This window comes from Anopheles merus, chromosome 2R, assembly GCF_017562075.2.
Source record: "Anopheles merus strain MAF chromosome 2R, AmerM5.1, whole genome shotgun sequence".
NCBI lineage: Eukaryota > Metazoa > Arthropoda > Insecta > Diptera > Culicidae > Anopheles > Anopheles merus.
In genome coordinates this window covers 53,709,154-53,731,433 of record NC_054082.1, presented here as the reverse complement: position 1 = coordinate 53,731,433, position 22,280 = coordinate 53,709,154, and the positions used below count along the sequence as shown (strand labels likewise).

At 47.2% G+C, this 22,280-nt stretch overlaps 1 protein-coding gene across 4 annotated transcripts; it reads right to left on the bottom strand.

Annotated features, from left to right (window-relative positions):
• Positions 1–295: 295 nt before the first annotated feature.
• LOC121590632 (elongation of very long chain fatty acids protein) lies at positions 296–21,796 on the bottom strand. Of its 4 annotated transcripts, XM_041910463.1 has the most exons (8): positions 21,684–21,796; positions 8,783–8,854; positions 7,683–7,873; positions 7,355–7,435; positions 7,057–7,219; positions 4,807–4,943; positions 4,161–4,415; positions 296–2,190 (listed from the first exon to the last, which is right to left on the bottom strand). In XM_041910463.1, exons 2-8 carry the CDS (start codon positions 8,841–8,843, stop codon positions 2,002–2,004), a joined length of 1,077 nt encoding a protein of 358 aa, XP_041766397.1. In that variant the 5' UTR covers positions 8,844–8,854; positions 21,684–21,796; the 3' UTR covers positions 296–2,001. The 4 variants fall into 4 exon arrangements, with proteins under 4 accessions (XP_041766397.1, XP_041766394.1, XP_041766396.1 ...); XM_041910460.1 differs by having other exon boundaries at positions 7,057–7,435; XM_041910462.1 differs by lacking the exon at positions 21,684–21,796 and adding an exon at positions 19,369–19,727 and having other exon boundaries at positions 7,057–7,435.
• Between the last annotated feature and the right edge of the window lie 484 nt (positions 21,797–22,280).

The window sequence follows — 22,280 nt, the reverse complement described above, 5'->3', positions numbered from 1 at the left end:
ATAAGGCAACATTAATGATCAGATTTTAGTGAAATAATTTTCGTGAAAGTGAAACATTTATACAAGACGAATGATACAAACCATACGGTCTAAACCATTCTTTGGAACAATCCATCCGAAAACTGACAATTGAACATTAATTGATATAAAAAAAACCCTAAACTGAGCGACAAAAGGTAAAGAACATCATGACGATATTGTGGCGTATTTGGTAGGACATTCTTACCTTAAAATTAAGCCCGAAACGCGAAACATACAGACAAAAGGAAGAAACACAAACAAATAGGCGATACAATTCTGATTTCAGATTTTTCTTCATTTGTTTTAGACTTACACTGCGCTTCTTAACTTTATATTCAATGCCGACGTCCCGACAACAGGAATCGACAGAATGTATATGTTGTTTTGTTTTGTTTGTTTTTTTTTTTAATCTTTTTCTTTACTCTCGTGTCCTATTACCGCCACCATGCTTCGTTTGCCCTTAATCACTATACCGAATCGCTGCTGCTGCTGCTGCCGCTGCTGTACACAAACCGCGCGCGCGTATGTTGGAAACAGTCCACATACAATCACATACATCGATAGTTTTCTTTTTTTTAGTCAGTTTCTTGGCATTAAGACCGCTCATTTTGCTGCGCCAGCAATTTTTAATTTATGTTGCTACTAATTCATCCTTCCTCAAAACGCTATTATAATCGGCTGCTCGCTCATCACGCTTTTCTGTTTTGCTAGCATTGTTTTATTCCTCTTTCTCCTTTTCTTCTGTTCCCTATGCGGTTTCATTTGTTTTATATCATCTTTTTGATTTATACAGTAACGAAACAATTGTTTTGGTACACAGGTATTGCATTTCCTATATGTCGTCTTCCTCCCTTTATCCTGTCTCTGGTTCGCTAAGCTTCTCTAGTACTGTACAATATGACTGTTAAAAAAAAAACAAGTAACCAAACAAAAACAAAGTAAACGCAAAAAATCTAACACCACCGACTAACTACCAACTTGATCGTATTGTTTATAGTTTCTTCGAAGGGTCAACACACCACACCTGACTGTGTGCCGCCAGCATCGTCTGGTTCGAAACGTGATAGATGAACTGTTCCCATGCACGATGGGCCCACACAGACACACCTATGGGTGGGGTGGTAAGTAAGCAGCTTACTACACGCAAGCCGACCCCTTCGACGCGTATCCTTATCTCATGCCCTGCCCTAATTTACTTGGTACTATGTAAAACATTCCAAAAAATACATTATCCATAATGCAGCAGCTTCCTGTCGAGCCACGCGTTTGTATGTGTGTGTGTGTGTGAGTGTTTTGATCCGGTTGTGGCTAGGGACCCGTAGCTGCTCTTCTGGAGGTGCGGGACCTTCGATCTTCACACATTAATATTATGATCGTGGTGCACACTCCATTCCCACCATCAAACTGTATCCCCTCCCTCCATCTTGTATCCCACCACCGTGTCGTCCGGCTGTGGTCCATACTGGCTTCGAGTACTGTTCCGTTTGCTCCGGCCATCCTGTTTCTTGCGCCACTGACTGCTACTGAGCACCGTTGTTCGGCTGTCGTTTAGTCATATGCTTCTGCCACCACTGTGTGCGTGTATTACACCACAGCATTAAACAGGATGGAGGATGATGATAGATTTGTGCAGAGTTGCGAACCGGGGTGAAGATCGCGATCCCACTCTTTGGGAGAGAGCCGGGGCAAGTGAATTCTGAACTCATCTTTAGCCAAAATCGTACTAAAAATAAACAATTTCCTCGCTCCGCGGTGGTGCACGGGCAGTTGCTTTCGCTCTTCCTAGAGCACTTCGAGACAGCCCCTTCGTAGAACGGCCAGTCGGACACACACACACGCAGGTGACAGACACTCATGATGGTGGGTTTTTTTAGGGGAGGGGGCGGTGATGATGGCGAGAAGATTTGAATGATGACGATGATGATAATGATGAATATGATGATGCTAACCACCAAGGCCTATATCTAGTTGTTGTTAGCGTTATTGGATTTTCCGCACCCGTGCTCCACCGTTCTCGCCGATGCCGCCATTCGACTGCTGGATCGATTCGACAAAACCGTTCGAATTGCCATTGCTGTAGGAATTCGCCGTTTTGGCACCACCGTTCAAGTAGATTCCATTTCCGGTCACCTTTCGCTGGTGCAGTTCGTCATCATCGTTCAGGACGGGCTGTTTTTTTTCGTAGAGGAAGGATGGTAGAGCGAAAGGTAACACATTAGTAAAAGCTAAGTATTAATTAAGCAAAGAATGTATAAAAGTTTGGGAAACAAAATTTGCGTATACGAAAAGAAACAAAAGCATTTACAAATACTAAAAAATGCGCACTTTCCTTTCCATTTTCATCACTCTCTTGAATCAATCTCACTGTCCAGCATTAATGGATTGGCAAATATTATTTTTTTGCACTGCTTCGTTGTTATTGCGCACTGCGAAAGAGCAAAGCTTCACGATCCATCAGTTTGATGATTCGTAAAATAATCCTGGGTATTGGACAGCACAATGGATTGAGTTTTCTTCCAAGCTGCCACAAAAACACATCATACTGATAGAATAATTGACGATGCTGTACAAACCGAATCACTTTGGAGATTAAAAAACTCCAAACATATACACTCATCCATGTGAACATTTGACGCAATTCGTTACGGCAACAAATGGTTGTAATTAATTACTGAGCAAAGTGGTGCTTAGCTTAAACCCACAAATAACCGGAGGAAAACCAGTACCATTTGAAATAAGTACGACAAAAAAGGGAACAATATATTTGAGCAAACAATCAAAGGAGTGTCTTGGGCCAGAGTGCGCGCGTCACGAGAACGGATATTACGTGAAGCCTGCGTTTGTATCATTTCTGGGCATTAGAGTTTGCTTACAAGGTGCGAAAAATTGCACTCGTTCTGCGCGCTTGGGGCTTGGGGAGAAGCGCTAAATCTCATCAAGTTCGTTCCGCAATTACCGCGCAATGTGCTTCTACGCTATGAGGAAGTAAACAAACAAGCGAACAATACAAAGATTTCAACCGGACAGGAAAAGTCTTCCAAAACCACTGAGAGGTCAAGGGAAAACGTACACGACACGCTCGGCGAGAGGCTCGTGCTGCGGAGCAGCATCGTGTTTGGTTTGGTCAAATACGTTACCCAACGCTGCCCCGACACTTCAACGACAATCGGCAATACAAATTACTTCCCCGCCGTATGATCCTTCACCGGAGTGTGCTGGAGAATCATTTGAGCGGCAAAACATATCCACCAGAACGGAGTTACATGAAAGATAAACAATTTGCCACACTAAGCAAACTTGTTCGGCACATTAGGAAGAGAAGCCACAACACGAAGCCGCGCACGCAGAGGCTACACACTTTGCGCACTCTCGTTACTCAATTCGAGTGTGGCGAGCATGTGATTTTTATACCTCGTCATAACGTCGTTTTGCCCTTGGGCAGTGTACTTTTATGACCTTTCTGTCAGGTGCCGCGTCGGCCGATCTGAGCAGGCAATAACAATAGGCGTCCTTTTGCTTCTGCATCATTAGATCCTACACCCTCTTCCTGCTGAGTCGGGAAGGTAATAACTATCGCTTATTTTGATAATAAATGCTCTGTTTCATCTTCAGGTAACCTTCAAGAGCTCTTTTTTTTAATCATGCGTGTCTTTCCGGGGAGAAGCTGTGGCGTTCAAGTGAAACAAAATAGCGGAAAAGGCGTCCGCCGTTCGCTAAAGGGCGCAAGAAATCTCAAACTTAATATAGTCGGGTAGAGACATAAACAAAAAACCAACGGGTGAAAAAACAAACCTGTTGAACTCGATTGAATTACCAACAGTCAGTGTACAAATAATCGCTCATTGCAAATAAGTACCAGTCATTGTCGACAATTGATCGTCATTTTGACGTCAATTTGCGTTAAACTCTGGGCGATTGATGATCGCCACACTACCGTCACAAAGAACTTTATTAGCGTGTTTAAATGATTAGTGCCACTGGAGGAAGGATTGATTGCGTTCGTGGCACATCAAATTATTCATCAAAACTGTGACGAAAGCATGACATAAAGTATTTTTTTTCTTTGCATAGTACACGAATGGTCCTGAAAATAGCTGTTTGGTGACGTGACACGAGCACAAAAACAATACACTACGTACCATGCAAGCACCCTGGTTGTTGTTGACAATATCTCCGTTGTGCAGCTTGCCATTGGCGTGCGACTTGGCCAGTAGTGCTTCCGCTTCCCGCTTGGCCCGGCCGACCCGCTTGTTGTACGCCTGCTTGTAGAAATCGGAGAACAGGAACAGGAACATGATACCGTGCAGTCCGATCCACACCATGAAACCCTTCGGGTAGTCGCACTCGGTGAACAGCAGCTGGAACTGGTGCGTGAAGATGGCGACGAACTGGGCCTGCAAAGCGGTTGAGTAAAATGATAAAATCAGTGAAAACGATCGCGCTCACTTCGAATGGACCGGAAATGGATCCCGGCACAAGATTGATGTGTGCGTGCTGTTGCTGCTGCAAGTACCAGCACACCTAGATCCAGTTAGCCTTCGAATATCTTTCGTTGCGGGTTGGAGGCAGGCAGGTGGTGGTACCGGTTCCGGTGTCACTACCAAAAGTGAATTGCGGAAGTAAACAATTCACGTAGACGCCAACTTCGCACACCACCAGCAGCGTCGTCCTTAAACGACGATGCGCCCTTCAGAAAGGGTGGCCCAAACCGATAATTGCCTTAGCGAGCGAGCAGCACGCACACACGCTAAGAATTCATCGACCCCAAACCGGATAATGACTTACCATCTGGAATGCAGTTAGATACTTTTTCCACCAGATGTACTTCTGGTACTTTGGTCCGAGGGCTGCCACCATGTAGTAGAAGTACATCACAATGTGGACGAATGAGTTCAGCATTGCAAAGAATGTGCTGTGGCCACCTATATTGAGCGATACGAACGAAAACGAAGGAAGAGTTTTAATGAGAAAAAAATCTTGCAAAGCAATAATTTTTGTTGAATTGTTACGCCTTTTGGACAAAGTCAAACGTCTCACATGAACTAACTGTAGAAACTTGTACCCATTTCTAAATAGGAGAAACAGGTCAATTATTTACAAATACGAGTTATTAACTTCGATCGGTTTGATGCAATAGAAGGCAACCGGGTGCAATACTCATAAAAGCAATGCAAAAGTAAAATCAAGACATTGTAACAACACAATACTTGTATTGTTGTTTGTGTGTGATGTAAGGCAGCGTTCATAGATGGAGCTTCTGCTAAAGCACGATCACAAGAAGAAGAAGAAGAAGAAGAAGAAGAAAAAGAAGAAAGGCAGTCGGAATAATTGTAAACTAAACTGAAGTAGCTGAAGCATATTAAATTGTTTCAACAGTCAAATTTCGACAACTGTCTGTCACGGCGACTATGATCACACATGATCACGAAGCAGTTTCAAAGTAGCGAAACAAGTTACATGTAGATACAATTTCCCATCACTTGCACACGAACATGCACCGAACAAGTGTGCAATTGGGTGTGTGCTGCGCGATGATCACTGATAATAGATGACAATAAAGCATCAGCCAAACATTGCGTGCTAGATAAGCTATGTAGACAAATGATTATTAAATTTCAACGGGCTGAATAATGAAGCCATTAGCGTTTTTTTCACGATCAATTCTACCACAATCCGATCGGTTAAACGATGAAGGTTAAATAATTATCCCTTCCCGTTCGAGAAGGGAACTTTTTGCATGCTGCCCATACTGTAGCATCGAGTAGTTTTCCTCCATCGTGTGGAACACGCCCGGTTTTAAGCGAGTTCAATTGAGCGCGAGTCAGATACTAGATCCTTCTCTCGCCATCATCATCATCATCATCGCCGGTTCGAGAAACAAGTGCGCCAGTTACAACATCGTGTTCAATTTCTGCACACAGACACAGATAAAGCACAAATGGGGGCGAGAGTACGAAACGTGTGATCAATTACAGCAGGATTGCCATTTACTTTCTGCTTTGCCGTTCGACTTTCGATCAAACTCGATTTTTACGCTTGTAAAGCGAAATAACCTGCTTGCCGACGACGACGGTTGCGTAGGGAGAGCTGCTACTGGACAGACACTGAATTCTAATCGTTTCATGACGTCGGGCGCGCATACAGATCGCAAATATAGCCGCCCTGGAACTGGAACAATGTGGAACAACGCGCCTGCGAGGTGCGAATTCGAATTTGCACTCATTTATAGGACACCCATTTATAGATTGCCTCTCACTCAGCAAACGCGGTTAGCGATAGTGATTTGGCAACTTCCGCCAATGAAAGTTATTTACACCTAAAGCATACTTCCCGTCTTGTGAAAGTATTGTGTCATTGATTTTCTCTCTCGCTCGCTATTATCGCAAATGTAAACGAAACGTGTCGTGGAGCTTTTGTAACACAGACACACGCACACAAACCTTTCTCCCTGCTACCTCGGCACGAAACATCATCCCGGAATGTCGATCATTCATCGAAAAGTAGTGACGCGGGGTCAGACAAACCGGTTTCTGCGACACGGGAAACCGGTGCCGCACACCAAGCAAGGCCGCAAGCCGATCGAACTATCAGCGGCCAGAGCGGTAGGAACGGTTGTGGCAAAAATAGTTCACAACTTGTCCCCTCGTCCCGTTGTCCCGTTGTTGTCAGAAGAAAACGAAGATCCGAATGATCGCGCACAGATCCGGACACGTTAATACGTAATGAGAGAGTGTAAATAATAGCAACGAGCCATAAAAGTAATAGCGCCAAGAGAGATGGTGGCACAAATCAACGGACAACCCTTTCCAAAATACCGCAACCGAAACTGACCGGGGACGGACAGAAAAAGAAGAATAATGCCCTGCAAATGTCTTCCTTTTTTCGAGAAGAGATTTTTTTTGCGTTGGCCTTCTCATACATCATCTCGAGCGAAAGGGGATTGGTGAGTGGGTTGCGTAATCCTTTCCATGTTGACCCATTTTTCCCCCGCAGTTCGAGGTGAGAGGTTGGCGCAGATCGCGCAGGTGCACTTACCGGGGGCGAACTTCATGCCCATCCACACCGAGAACGGCATGCAGCCGTGGTGGATGACGTGCAGCGTCGAGACGTGCTGAGTCTTCTTCCGCAGGATGAAGAACAGCGTGTCGAAGAACTCGGTGAATTTCGAGACATAGTACCACCAGCACGTTCGGGCCATCTGGCAAGCAGTGAGCGGGGGAAGGAAAGAGATGTTGCAAGTTAGTGTGACACGTTCAAAGCACTCGCGTCTCGAATGTAACCAGGCAAAAAAGAAACAATAACTAAGGATATCAGTTGCAAAAATGATCCTTACCCGTAGAGCGAGTGGGTTGTCGGAATAGTCGACAGGTTGGCATCTGAAGCTGTAGCGTCCTCCCCATCCACTTTGAAGGTACTGTAAGTGAGGCGCATTTTTTAAAAGTACGCAAAAAAAAGGAAATTGAAAATGTAAATTCAATGCTACCGGATCTCATCGCTGTTGTGGTGCGTTGCATAACCAGGGGTTTGAAAGGAACAAACGATCTCACACACAGATAATGGAGAGAAAATAAGATCGTACCAAACGAGCAATGATAACTAGCGATTGTGAATGTGAGCATTGTCAGTTTATAATCAGCCGCCGCATGAGCGTGTGAGCTTACCTCGTAGAATATCCATGTGCTGAAGATAGTTTGAAAGAGATTATAAATTACTAGAGTATTCCTAAGGTCCATTGGTTTTCGCTTCTCCATAAGCTTTGGTGCTAGCGATTTGCTAAAGTACGCATAAAATATGCAAAGGCCTAGAGTGGGAAAGGGCGAGGACATCATGGGCCAATCGGCGACGCGGGGATCTGCAAAAACGAACAGAGAAAAGAAGAAGAACATTTGGCATTAGGAGAAAGTGCACGTCTTATTGTCCGAACTGCCACCGTCTGGCCACACAGGCCAAGTCGCGGGGCATAAATCAATGCGCCCTCATTAAGGTTGCGGCAAATGGCGACCCAAATTGTTGGGCCGGTTCCCTTATCCGCTGACACCACACCCGACCGCCGATCGACCGCTTTTCACTGCCATAGTCGTCGTTGCTAGCCGGTGCTGCTGGTGGCGTTTGAAAATTATGCACCCTGTGAGCGCTACACATCGCGCAGACGATCGTTCAATTAAGCCACCAGCAGCAACAGTGGCACAGGTAGCGCGCAGGCGACGAAGGTTAAAACTGCACAACACACATCGGCGTAGACCAGCGCCAAATGGAATGCATAATCATACCAACACCCGTGGATGGGACGCGGGGGTGAAATGGATGGTTCGGAATGGAATGTTAAAGCCAAACGCTGTCCACCAGCAGCGGTCGGTCAACGACGGAAGGTGGCTTACTTTCGATCGGTAATTGATTCGGTATGGCCCGAAGCCAATTGATGCGACACGCAGGTCACGCGCCAAACCGACGATGGAACGACGTCGGTGTGTGACACCAGGATGGCGCGACCGACCGATTTGCTAAGCGTGGCCATTTGACTGCGGCGACGGCGGCGGTTGCCGGGGCATTAGTGTCGCTAATTAGTTTACAACGCACTCGTCCGATCAAGTGTCCCGATAGTCATCAACCCCTGCCCTGGCGTTGTTGTTGTGGATGACGATGGTGGGACGGCACTAGAGAATGTTCGAATCCGTAGCTTGTAATTTCTCTTTCAGCAGTACGCACAAATGAATCAACCAAACTACAGCACCCCAAAAAATGGCTCATTTTCTTCACTTACCGCTCTGATTGTCCATGAGGTCTCTGTACCAGTCATATATGTTGGTTAAAATCTGTGCCATTTTGAGCGAATCTGTGGAAGACGATGAGAAGAGACAAAAACAGGTTAAATTGATGCTCAAAATCATACACACATACACAAACAAACACTAGTATAATTGTTATCTTCGCTTGTCAGCCGAAAAGAAAACGACGACCCCAATCTACGCACAGTAAAGCATAACAAAACACATCGCCGAATTCGTTGCATTCCTTCAAGAGGGTAAGGGGGGGGGGGGGGCTTATCTGCTTGAAATGCGGTGGAAGATTGCATCTCGATCGCACGCTCTCACGCTCAAAGACGAAAAGGCACACAACACAAGCGCGTAGAGTGCCCGCACGGTATCCGCTATGATAAGCTAACGAAAGCGAAAATTAGGCCAAGATCGCCGGTTGCTCTCCCCTCCCTTTTGCTCGGCGGTGTTCATTCGACATCTCCTTTCCCCCATTCGGTCACATCGTTGCATGGAAAGCGCGCGGAGGAAGAAACAAAACAGCGATTTTTGATGAGAAACCCCACCGAAACCGAACGCATCGAACAGTGAAGCGAAACACGTCGAATATAATGTGAGATGATGATTTGCATCATTTTTCGTTGCAAGCGCAAATATCGTTTGCGAGAGCGGTTTATGTTGAGGATGTCTGGTTGTTGGTTGTGTGGAAAAGCTTATTTCATCACAGGTGCGAATGAAACCTCAACTGATCCTCATCACACTACACTGCCTGGCGCACTACGAGTTGCACACCGGTTTGTCCGCAGAATCGACCACTTGTGCCCGGTACATGCCCAGTAGTGGCAGTACCAGTACACATCGTAGCCCTGAATCTTTTATTCCCATGCGTGCCATGTTCGTGTGTGTGTGTGTGTGTGTATTGTTTTCCCTTTTTTCCCTACCGCAGCGCAGCAGAAGATCGTTTCGTTTCGCCTGCCTGTCACGCAAAATAACAACATGCGCAACTTGTCGCAATTATGTAATGCAAACGATAGTGAAACCACCGAAAACAACCGTTACCCATCCAGCGACGACGTCACTCCACCGGGTTGAGGGGAGAGGTGCGCAGAAGAACTGGTCACCTACTGTGGCATTCCTCACCACTTTTCTCCACTGCGCGAGGAGAATAGGTACACGATAGGGGTGGGTTGCGCTTCGCCCGAGGGATTGGGCAAAACCCGTCGTCACACGAGACACACACACAGCAGGAGAAAATCGTCAGATTATCGATGGACAGACGGACCTCTGCCTGCTTGCTTTGGTTGTGGTCCCACACAACCGGTAACCTTGAAGAAGCGGACAAAAAACTGCAAGAGTACGACGAGTACGATCGGTGGTTCCAGGGTTCGTCGCCTGTGCTGTTTGGTATGTGTGCCGCGCACAAGGTGGAAGGCTGCAAAGTTTCCTTTTTCTCGTTGCGCTGACTTGCGAACTTTTACGCCGTGCAATCGGTAGTTCACACACACACACACACACACACACACACACACACACACACACACACACACACACACACACACACACACACACACACACACACACACACACACACACACACACCACACACACACACACACACACACACACACACACACACACACACACACACACACACACCACACACACACACACACACACACACACACACACACACACACACACACACACACACACACACACACACACACACAAGGAGTGTGCTCGCAAAAAAGGTGAATGGCGAAATGTGTCTGCAGTAAACAAAAAAAGAAGGTAAGTGCAGAGAGTAAGTGCACTACGTGTGTGTACTACTACCGCTGCTTCTCGATGCTGGGGATTGTTGCACATACAGATTCCTTCGAGATGGTTCGATTTTGCACCGTAACCGGTACATTGCAGCGCAGCTGCAGAGGGGTCTGTGTGTGTGCTCGTGATTATGCTTTACTGCTATGCATTGCCTTCTATTCGTTATCGTTTCGTTTCTTCTTCTACGCCGTTTGCCACTCTCTTCTTGGTGGTGGCGGTGGTGTTGGTGCTGCTGGGTGCAGCTGATGAGCCGCACGTGAGGAGAGCCAGTTCGGGCCAGGGCGGAGTGTACAATCTTGCTTGCACACGACCCAGTCACGAGACGTGCCGCCGCAAACCCATAATCACTGACTGCAAGCGCACACACACATACGCTGCCCGCGTGTATCTGCCAATGCCCAAAGTAAAGCAAAGCATGGTGGTGTGTGGGGCAGTGTGGGACTTCTTTCACTTTCCTTCGCTGGCGACTAGCACTAGTACTACTGGGGGAGCAGTCCAGGGAGTTTCCGTGCGAGAAAACCGCTACTCTTTCACACACATACACACGCATTCGCACGTTTATCCGAGAAGCCACCAGAGAGTGGCTTAAGTAAGGCAAACTCCACAGCAACGGAAAACGAACAACACAGCGCGAAAGCGACCTCCCTCCCCCCTCAACCGACACACCAGGCAAAAGGCACAGCCTGCGCATACCCGCCAGTTATGTCATCATCGTCACGTTCCGTGGCACTACTGGGCGGTGTGTGTTTGTGTGGCGGCCGAGGCATCGTCGAGACTAGTCCAGAAGAAAACGACGAAGAAGCGATCGCAAGCAACATCCAAGTTCGTGACCACTAACACAACCGAACCGATGGACCAAACGTGCCAGGTTTGTTTCTATTTGTACAATTCACTAGACTGAGGTGGTGTTTGGATGTGTGTGCGTCTTATGCTGTCCCCAATAGAGTGGAGAAGAAAAACAACTCGATTCCGTGATGCGACTTGGGCCAAGATAATCGCTATTATCACCACTCCTGAATGGGCCATTTCTGCTGCACACCAGTACTGGGCAATCAGCAACCGCGCGACGTTCATTCACTGATTTGCACCGACCTCTACATCTTTGCACCGCTTCTCAAGATCATTCACTTTCGCTTTCATGGTAGCGCAAACCATTTGTTTCCTCTCTCGCAAGTATAGAGGCCACACAAAACCATACACACACAAACGCGTTATGCTGTTGTTGGTAAGGATTGCTAAGGTCATCTTCTCCGAACGGATCACTAATTTTCCGGTGGAACCGGCAGTACGGAGCAGCAAACAGGTCGAGCAAATAGATCGGCTTGAAGGTTAGCCAAAAAGGGCTGTCCATTCTATTTTTTCTGCCCTTTTGTTTCCACTGGTTGCACCCTCACATCGCTTACCTCTCCTCACTGCGTAGTTGGAATAGTAGAGAGCTCCGGGAACACAACCGCAGCCGGCAGACGCTGGTTCACTTCTGACGGGCAAGCTCTTAACGGCACCTCGCTCGACCGCGCATTGAAGTCTTTCGTGTTCGTTCCGGTCCTTTTTGTACGCACTCGCCGTTCTCGAGGATTTCGCGCTTCGCGCTAATGGTACACACCATTATCACACACCACACGAGTAGTGGCACCGAAGAACTCGAGTGGTGCGTACTGCAGACGGTGTTGCATTTTTCGTGAAACTAATTGTCATTACTTTGCCAAACTGTTCTCTATTTTTTAATGATTTTGCAGTTTGTCTTAATGTGCTTACAAAATTTGCAATGGTCCTTTTTTGGCCCTGAAAACAACCATCTCGTGCGAGTAAAAAGAGATTTTCCCATGCAGATGGGCAGAAAAATAGTATCCCAGCCGAGTGCTATCGCTTAGCGTTACCACCAGCAGACAGGCAAACAAACACGTTGAGTGCAAAACGCGCCCGTACTTAACAAGCTAATTACAACCTCACACCTACCATCAGATCGTACTATCGCGGCAGGTCGTCATAAAACAGCGTGTTTAAGTAATCGTTTATTTGCATCGCGCTAGGTTTCTGTTTTTGCTTTGTTACACACATACATAGACACACAAAAAAAGAGCTGACACCGCACAATTAGCGCAGATTAATCGTCACCAGCAAAATGAAACGCGGGGTTCGCCAGGTAGAGTAGATATAGATAAGTTGCATCGCACAGCAACCACATCGGAACCATACTAAATGGGTCTTATTTTACGAAAAAAAGAAGAAGATTGTATCACTCCAGCGGATACCGGATTCGGAACGGAATGTCTTCTGTGATACCGGAAGAAAATGCTTCGTTGGTTCTCATTTGATGGTTGGTTGACTTACCGATCGATCATGATATTGATCGTATCTTGATGTCTATCTAGGCTCTTTCTTCACCCGCGCTAGAGTTCAACTTTGACCAGTGATTTGTTGAAATCATATTATTAACACAAACCCACCCGACCCGATTGTAAGACATGAAAGGTGTGCCATTGGGACCCCGAGACGTTGTTCTTCTTTCGGCTACCGGTGTGGTGGGCGACCGCACTACTGTGATCTAACACAATTGACTGATAATGTTTTAAGTTAGCGATGACGCTGGACAGCCAGTCAAGGTTGGAGATTAAAAAGAAGGCTTGGCAAGAAAATGTAGCCAAGCGCAAATCAAACATCTCCACCGAGAAGCTACTGCACAGCAAACCACCGCCATCTGTTTGTCGATGGGCAATGCTATGTTCTGACTCGTACAGGTGTTTGATTATCACTTATAGAAGTGGCGGATAGTGGCGAATGTAGCCAATAGGCTCGAAGTATCTATAATACAAGGGGAAGAACATCTTATAACGTGTGCAGAGCAGGGTGTTAAATTCTCCAAACACGTGGTATGCCAACTCTTAGTGACCACGTGGAAGGGCTCTTTTTAACTTAGAACTTCAAAATATACAAAGCAAAAGAGCACCTGGGCTGAGAGGTGATTTTATCGCTCAACACACAAATCTTTGACTGTGTTACATCATGGTACGCGGCAGAACGAATGGAAGATGAACCATTCCTGGAAACCTGATTTTATAACTCTAGTTCGGCCAAAGTTGGACGCGGAAGGTTTATTCCATTCATCCCTCTGAACCTGTTTTAGCATGTGTTCTGGGGCGTCGACCGACCGGGCAGGGGACAAACCGGATAACACACATCTAGTTTATTTTACATGTTTTCCTATGCTGATCGAAAACCACATGCCGAGAGTTGTAATATGGGCCCACCGGCATCTTCGCATCGATGGTCGCCCAAATGCCAACACCGAAGAGGTATGAAAGAATAGTTTGTAAAAATGCAAATTAAATGATATCAGCGGGCATGCCACGCTGATCGTGACACAGAAAAAAAGAAGAGCTGTAATAGAACCTTGCCAACAGTCCCGTGTGTCCAGTTTGTTCGATTTGGTTTGTGGTTCATCAATATTCAGCAGTAGGGTACCGGGTGGCATCTTCACCATTTTCGGCCGAAACCCACTTTTTCAGTGGATTTTTGTTTTTAATTTAATTTTCATCGGTTTCAAAGTCAACAGGTATTCGGACACGAGCCCTAGAGCACATAACCTCAAGAACAGAAAAGAAACACCACATCAAGGACAATTGTGTCTTATTGCTAAACCGGATATCCTAGGCAACGGGCTGATCGACAAAGAGATCAGTAGTAAAAAAAAACAAGATCCGGAACACATGTTCTCGGTGATTACGATTGATCATTATCTTATAAATCGCATTAAAATGAACAATACTTGCCCTCGAAATGGATGTTTTCCTTTGATTTTGTAAAGAACCATAAAGCCTTTATGACATTTAAATTAAGCGATCTTATGGAGCAGAATTTGACCAGTTCTCCTTCACAATATAGTTCTGGCCAGGTATATGAAGGCAACAAAGGAATAAAGTATAGCTAGATTGTTTACTTTTTATTAGGAGTGAACGGCCTTGTCGTAATCAACAAGTATAAATTTAATTTAAAAACCAAATCTCTTAAAGTAATAGCAACGTTTAGCAAACGTCTTCTAGAAAATACACACCCAAAGGTAGCAATATAAAAAAAAATAATGCATAATGTGCAAATAAACGCAACCATTCTTCTCAACGGCAATCGAACATCCGAAGAATCCCAACACTGAAGAGTCGAAGAAACGGTACCCGTGATGATTGTGATGTCAGCACGGCTGCTAACGTCAATATAACAACAGCTGAGAAGCGACGCGGTTACCACGCGGACATCCCAGACCCCCAACCTTCCCGGAGAAATGGGAATGAAGCGTGACTAACGAGCATTTAAGTGACGTATTCTGCGCGCGCGGGCGCGTGAATGGCAAAAAATGGCAATGGAAAGCCCAGAAGATGGTGGGATTTACTGCCAAATGGGAAGAAAGCACACCGTAGCACCCCGCATCCCCGCCGTTCGATCAATGAACGCTTGAGAACCGTTGTCGCGCGGGGTGAAGACGTCAATTTCGCATCACCCTTTGCAAACGACGCGCACTCAGTCATCAGGATATTGCTTCATCGTCTGTCCGACACACACACACACACACACACACGCACACACGTGTCAGCAGGTGATTGCAAATTGACTTGTCCTCTCGACATGGTGCACAAATCTGAGGCAACCTTTTCTCGAGATCCTTCTAGAGATCGAGCAAATGGCGATCGACGTACTGTGCAAAAGTGCACGTGTGTGCATGCGCTAAACGGCGAACAAAATGAGGCCCATGTGATGTAAGATAATGTTCGAGATCCGATTAGATTGCTCCCCATGGGCAGTACCACCACCGCACAGCGATCTCGATGATCGGTCCAATATAATCCATTACATACCTCAGCCCCTCGGTCATCCGCTGAAGGTACCAATGTTATTCACAAAACTGCGCGTTTTCTATCTCTCTTGTTCAACCCTCCGCATCCGCGAGAGGGGGTGGTCGGTTGGGAGTGATATTAAAAATTCAGTCTCTGTTAATTGCACACAATCAATGCTCGCAGCCCGCCACGTCCACACGTTCGCTGAAGGTGGTTGTTTTGTAAGGGTGTGTGTTGGATGGGTCTCTCGATGGTCAGCGAGCTCGCAATCGGTACCACCATCGAATCGAGCGAAGCCAAAATATTCTTCACCGTACTTTGTGGACTTTGTGGTAGAATTGTGGTGGAAGGGTTTGCTTTTAATTAGATGTTTAAGGGCGACGAGGTTTGCGACGGACAATAATAATCGGGTCTGGGTCTGGGCGCCACCACAATGCTTCCACCGTCCCTAGTGGATAGTGAAGGGCACCTCCCTCACACACAAAACCTATCGGTGCATTTGGCGAGGCTCGAAATAAATTCGGAAAATCTCCACTCAAGACCCATTGCAAGTCCAGTACAGCACACTACATGCAACTCCAGCAGTTAAGTGGGCGCAGAGCGGGATCAATAAAATAGAATTTGGAAATATTAATATTAATGCTATGTTAACTCCCCCCTTTCCGAGGGGCAATAGAAAGCCAACCAAGATCTAATTATTGATAAGGTTCAACGCAGATCCGCCTAACCTAGACCTAATACCAGGGACATTTATGAACTTGAAGATGTAGCCGTAAAACCATTACCGATACGCTCATTCTCATTCAGACCCTAGCAGCAAATCTACCTAATGGGCTTAAAGGTACTTACGAGCCGCCCCTTTGTTTCTTTCTCTGGCTTGTTTCAGTTTTTCTTTAATTGTCATGTGGCGAGGAAAAAGGCAACGACAGCATACAATCCGCACACACACGCACATACAACGTTGAACATTCCTTTTTCTTTAAAGCTCTAACGCGCACGGCGGAAAGGGAAAGGGAGGAGAGTCCACCACATGCACCATCATCATGCACAGGTTGAACCTGCTCTGTTTCCAAACAAACCGAAGTCCACACCGTCGCAGAACGCCACCACTTCCTTGCCTCGCCAAATAGCAAAATTGGCACACCATGGTAGTGTGGATTGGTCAAATTTTCCGCTTTCCACCACACCGTCCTCCGGACCTCCGTCGTCTGTACGCGCGCACCAACACAACAGCCAAACGGTTCTAGGGAGTTCTTCGGTAGAGCGTTGTTTACGCGGCTTCTTGCGCGACCAATGCGTGGTGGAAACTGGTGTGCAAACTGAAAGAGCCTTGCCCATTACACGCACATACACACACACACACTTCCTGGTTGTGGAAATGGACTTTGTTGATTGTTGGCGCTGTGAGTGTAGTAAATCTTTTCACGGCAAACCGCGCAACAGTGACACCGCCGGCTCAAAACGGCTCGATTATTTGGTTACGGCGAACGATTTTGTCCACAGACCGAGTGTCTACGCCAAAGAGTGGTGCGGAACGCATTTCCGACGGTGATGGAGCGTCTCCCCCCGCCCTACTCCATTCCCGGCCAGGAAGGTGGGACGGACAATCTGTCGTGCAGTGTGTCACACGCACGCAATTCCATGCGCGCCGATAATTTGTCGTCGTCGCCTCCGGCCGCCACCGCCGTCTGTGGCCACTGTCCGGGGGATTCGTGCGTGCTTTCGTGTGCATGAGCGCTGGTACCGTGTATTTGCACATATTTTCTCTTTCTGGCACTGTGGGAAAGGCTCGCCGGCGACTTTAAAATGACGTCAGTTCGGCATGCCTCTTCAGCAGTCGAAAGGCGCAAATTGGAGTGGACCTACTCCTCCGCGGTACACCCTTCCATGCTCACACTCTACTGCTCTGGTGATGGTGGTGGTAGTGGTGGTGGTGGGCCAGCAGTGCGTTGTTGATATTTCCTCATTGAGAAATCATTTCTCGAACGTTCGTTCGCACGCTGCAACCTTGTACGATAGTGTGTGTGTGTGTGTGTGTGTGTGTGTGTGTGTGTGTGTGTGTGTGTGTGTGTGTGTGTGTGTGTGTGTGTGTGTGTGTGTGTGTGTGTGTGTGAGAGAGAGAGAGAGAGAGAGAGAGAGAGAGAGAGAGAGAGAGAGAGAGAGAGAGAGAGAGAGAGAGAGAGAGGCAGGGAGCAGGGGAGATTTCTGCTTGCAGCAGTAGCAATGGCAGCAGCAGCACCAACAACAACATAACTTCCCTCCGCCATGCCCCCCGAGGGGAAGGGGGGGCGACCCTGTTTTGTTCGGAAATGGTCGCGCGCCCGCTCGTACGAGTGGTGGTGTGTGGACTGCGCGTACATCGTACCCGCGCGCCACCATCGGACATATGAAAGGGGGATTGCCTTCTTTTTACAATTTTCCCTCACCATAAAATGCCGTCTTCACGTAAGGTGAAGAGAGTGCCTCTCCGCTCCGTACCCCGGAACAGGCCGACCAAACTAATCGGGGTCATTTCATCGCTCGCTCCAGCCGTCCGATTGACAAATCTTTCACTTGGCGATGGTCGTTTGGGCGTTTGACCTTTTCCAGGGCGGGGCCCGTGGGTCGCTTTGTGGCCCTTGCAGCGAGGGCTGATGATCGTTGAGGAATCGATCCGTGTTGCGGGGGATGAGGCTGAAGAGGCTAGCAAGGCCAGGCCCCGGTGATCGAATTAATGCAAAGAATGTTGTTTCCTACACGCGTGCTGTCACAGCGGGTCACGCTACCCCCGTTACACCTGCATCATAGCTGCATATGAGGGTGGTCTCTAGTTCGGGGGAGTACGGCATGCCGATAACACGGCGAAGCGTTTGGCCGACTGCAGAGTGCCGATTGCCAGATGCGGAAAGGTACGCACGCACAATAAAATGTACAACCGTTGTAAGATAACGAGATCACTTTACGTCAAGTTAAAGCACGCAAAGGCTTATCTGCGTCGATTAAAAGGACAGTAGACAGGCTTACAGGGCTTAGAACCCGCTCAATGATAAAAGAAGGTGCATTAATCCATCCAGTATCCAGCGATTTCCGGATTGATTTATCATACACCGTTGGCGAACGTCTGCCGTGTCGCTGTTTGAAAACTCCGAACACATGCGCGTGTCGATAAGCGATAACGGTGACGTATTCGTACATGGGCTCAAAGTCCAGCGTATCGCGAGACGTTTTTCATACCACCTTCTGGCGTTGAATCATCATCGTAGATGCATTTTTCAATCAGCCGAAAACCATGCACACATCGACACGCAGCAAGGGGCACCGAGGAGGGGCGGTGGCATAAAACACTGAAGATTGTCATCTTTGTCACCCTCGTGCAAATAGCTGGGCACAGCTGCCGGTACACACCCACACACCCGGGGACGATAACGCTTGGGATCGGACGAGTGTGTGTGTGTATCGTTGTGCAACAAGTTACACTCTCGATGAGATGCGATTGGAAAAAATTGGTGCGATTTTCCGCGGGAAATGTGTGTTCCATAGTACGAGGCGGAATGATGATTCATTCCTCCCGAGAGTTTTCCCATCTTCCCTTTCTGTGTTCCATTCCCCCCTCTTGTGTGCGATTCTGCGCCATCAAGCCCCAACCAACGTTATCAGTTTGCTTAAAGGGGTTATTCATAATTCGATTACTCACTGGGCTGGGCGTAAGGTTTATCAACAGAAACGTTAAATGACCACACGCACACACACACACACACACACACACCCATACACAGTCGCACGGTCTTCGTACGGTTGTCGTTCGCTTTACGTTACTTCTCTTTCCCTTTTTGTTTTCAAGTAGACAGAGTTTTGGAAATCGATACCACGTCGATTTCCCGGCGTGTTTGTGGGGCAGAGTAAGCGTTTACGCACACATACACAAGCACATCTATAGTAGCCGTTTTGGTGGGTTGATGTTTCACCTGTTTCACCGGTTTGCCTTCTGCTCACGCGTCACACCAGCTTACGAGCAATGGGGGTTTCAATCCAGCGGACACCAACGGATGGCAGACAACCAGTAGTGCACCGTTAAATTGTAAATTTTCCTTCTCATCGGAGGTCCCTGCAATGCACACACACAGACACGCGGGATTTACTTTCAACGAGGTCGTTGCGACGAGGTTTTCGGTTAGGTTTGTTATACGGTTGACGATCTACTGCCAAGGTTTGCTCTATCTCGCTGCCACCCAATGGTGGGTAATAAAAGAAAAACGTTGATGCTGATATGCGTTCCGCATCGTGTATGGTACGATGATGGGCGGCACGTGAAGAAGGCTTGTCTCGAGCGGAAGAGCTGTAAGCACGACGATGGAATGACCTGCTGAAAAGTGGGCCTGTGTTCGCTGTGTGCAACAGTAGGCGATGGCAAGAAGCACACGGGCTTTTTGCTTTGCACACACTTTGATATGCACTCATCATTCGCTTCGAGACTCGGTCGATTAAAGGACGAAAACTTCGCTTCTTTGGTGCGCAGTGGTGGTTGCAGTCGGTCGGGGGGTGTTGTTTGGTGCAAGTCAACTGTTTGTTCGATTGTTTTCGACGACCCATCAACTACGTCCCGTTTGACATCTGACAAAGGAGTGCAATTAAAAGGAGGTAAACTAGGCGACAAAGTGTTCTGTTTCCGCTCCATTCGATTTTTGAGGTCGTTACCAATGCTTGGGACACTTCCGTACCTTTCAATAAGACCATAACGGAGTGCAGCCAAGTCGGATCGAAAACTGTGACAGCGGACCATATGATGGGTTATGCTATCTAGTGCTATCTTCCGTCCCTCTTCCACTGCCGGTTGCGAGCGGGTGCGTCAGACCAGCTGAATTTGTTGACGCGCTCGTTTGCTGTGTCAAACCCGGTAGGCATGTCACCCAATTTCGTGCCATGGCGCTTCGTCATCTGAACGGTGTTTGCAAAAATATGCTCCAAATTGGACACTTTGGATGGCGTACATCGCGAACACAACTTGTTTCATGTGCACTGTGACTATTTTTTGCTTCTCGTTCGAACAGCAAACGGCACACAACAGCCGGCATCAAAACGGCAAACGGTTTACATCCGGCGTTCCGTTCCCAACCACCCAATGGAGCCCCTTCCACAAAGGCAAGAATTGTTTGCTGCGATTGGTTCTTCTCCTTGATGGCGCGAAGATTGAAAACGAAAAAAACATGAATCATCCTCATTCGAGATCCGATGCAGATACGTTTGGTCGGCGGCGGAACACAAACATTGAAAATGCAAGCGCCGCTCCGAGTACTGAACTAGCGCCCTATAAACTACACCACCATACACACCCATTCGCAAGAGGATAAAAAAACGCCGAAAGTGCGTTTTCTCGCTCCATCTCTGACCCCGACCGCGATTGTCAGAGCGGTACGACAATAAACAGTGTGTTTTCTTGGCCCCGAACAAAAACTACTTCCACTGGCTAAAATTAGCTGCAGGAAACAAAACCATCCGCACCAGAGAGACCACCATCATCTTGCACCGATCGAAAAGTGGCGAAGAAGAATCCACACACCAACACGCCCGTAAAGATATCCACGCGTACAACAAAAACACACCAGGCGAGCAACTTTCTTTCCTGCTTTCTTGCGGAAAAGCGCAACAACATCGCGCCACATGGCAAATGCTGGACTAGCTGGCTAATTGCACCGCCAGGTAGCTGCGGCTCACAGAACGATGCAAACGATAGAACAAAAACTACGGCTACGATGGTCCGATCACCTTTGCATCACACAGCTTGTAGGGAACATGGGCGGATCGGGCTAATACGATGGCACAAACCCTTTTCAATTACTGCATTAGCAGACGACTCGCAAACATTCAATCTTTCTGAAACTATGAGCGGAAATACTTCTGCTGCTGCTGCTGCTGATTCTGGGTGAACTTTTGTGAACTGCTGCACGGCAATTTTTATCTTTCCAACGGTCGTAACACACATCTGCAGCTGCAAATCAGGGTGCCAATCAATCGATCGCACCTGGTACGAAGAGACAGTCGCAAACAAGCGGCGGCAAGTAATCACGCCACCCGAAAGCTACCTGTTTGGCGGACGTAAAATAATACAACACTCGAAGGAAAAACAGTCACACCACCAGTCACGAACGCACGCTGGGAAACAAACGGCAGCTGGCCAGAGCGGGAGCGTGAAGCGAGGCGAAAAACGAATCCCATCACATTCCTACCAAACCGGTAGGCTAACCAGCATGAAATTTGCCAAATGCAGTTAACAGAAACTCACTATTTAACGCTGGGTTTCGGCGAATCAATCCTTCGGGCAGGAGCGCGAACTTAACACGTCCGAACTTTTCAAGCGCTACTAACACAGTACGGTTTGAGCTCAAGATACGCTATATTGTGTGCGGTCGGCACACTGGATCGTTGCGGCACCATTTGCTGGCCAACTTTTAAAGTTGTTCGTTAAATGTTTGACAGATCAGGTAGGGCCAACACTGGTGATTGAACACACGATTGGGAATTGGTAAGTTTGTCTTAAGTACCCCAGGAAAGTAAATAGATTGATGGAATCCGTTCGAACTAACCTAAAATGCTTACCTAGAACGTACAATCGATTGTTGAATATCGTCATTTCGTTAACAAAATTTTCTTTCGTCAAATCCCAACTGACAAAAAATTGCCAATTGTGCAGGTCAGAAAGAAGTCAGTTTAGTATCAAATAGGCGAACTTTATGTATTGAAACGTTTTCTTCCAAGTGCCTCAGGGCCGTGTCTGTGCTTCATCTTATGCGATTTTTTCGCACGTGCTATTAAATGCTTTTTTGATTCATATTGCGATTTTTTGGACGATTCTAATAGTTTGACGATCATGAAAAATTAA

What these genes read in the sequence shown, in the direction of transcription:
- LOC121590632 (XM_041910460.1), bottom strand. Translation starts at nt 8,843, where the DNA reads ATGGCACAGATTTTAACCAACATATATGACTGGTACAGAGACCTCATG. An exon ending in GCACATGGATATTCTACGAG is followed by an intron (nt 7,436 to 7,682) that starts GTAAGCTCACAC and finishes CCTCACTTACAG; the next exon opens with TACCTTCAAAGTGGATGGGG. An exon ending in ACAACCAGGGTGCTTGCATG is followed by an intron (nt 2,191 to 4,160) that starts GTACGTAGTGTA and finishes GAAAAAAAACAG; the next exon opens with CCCGTCCTGAACGATGATGA.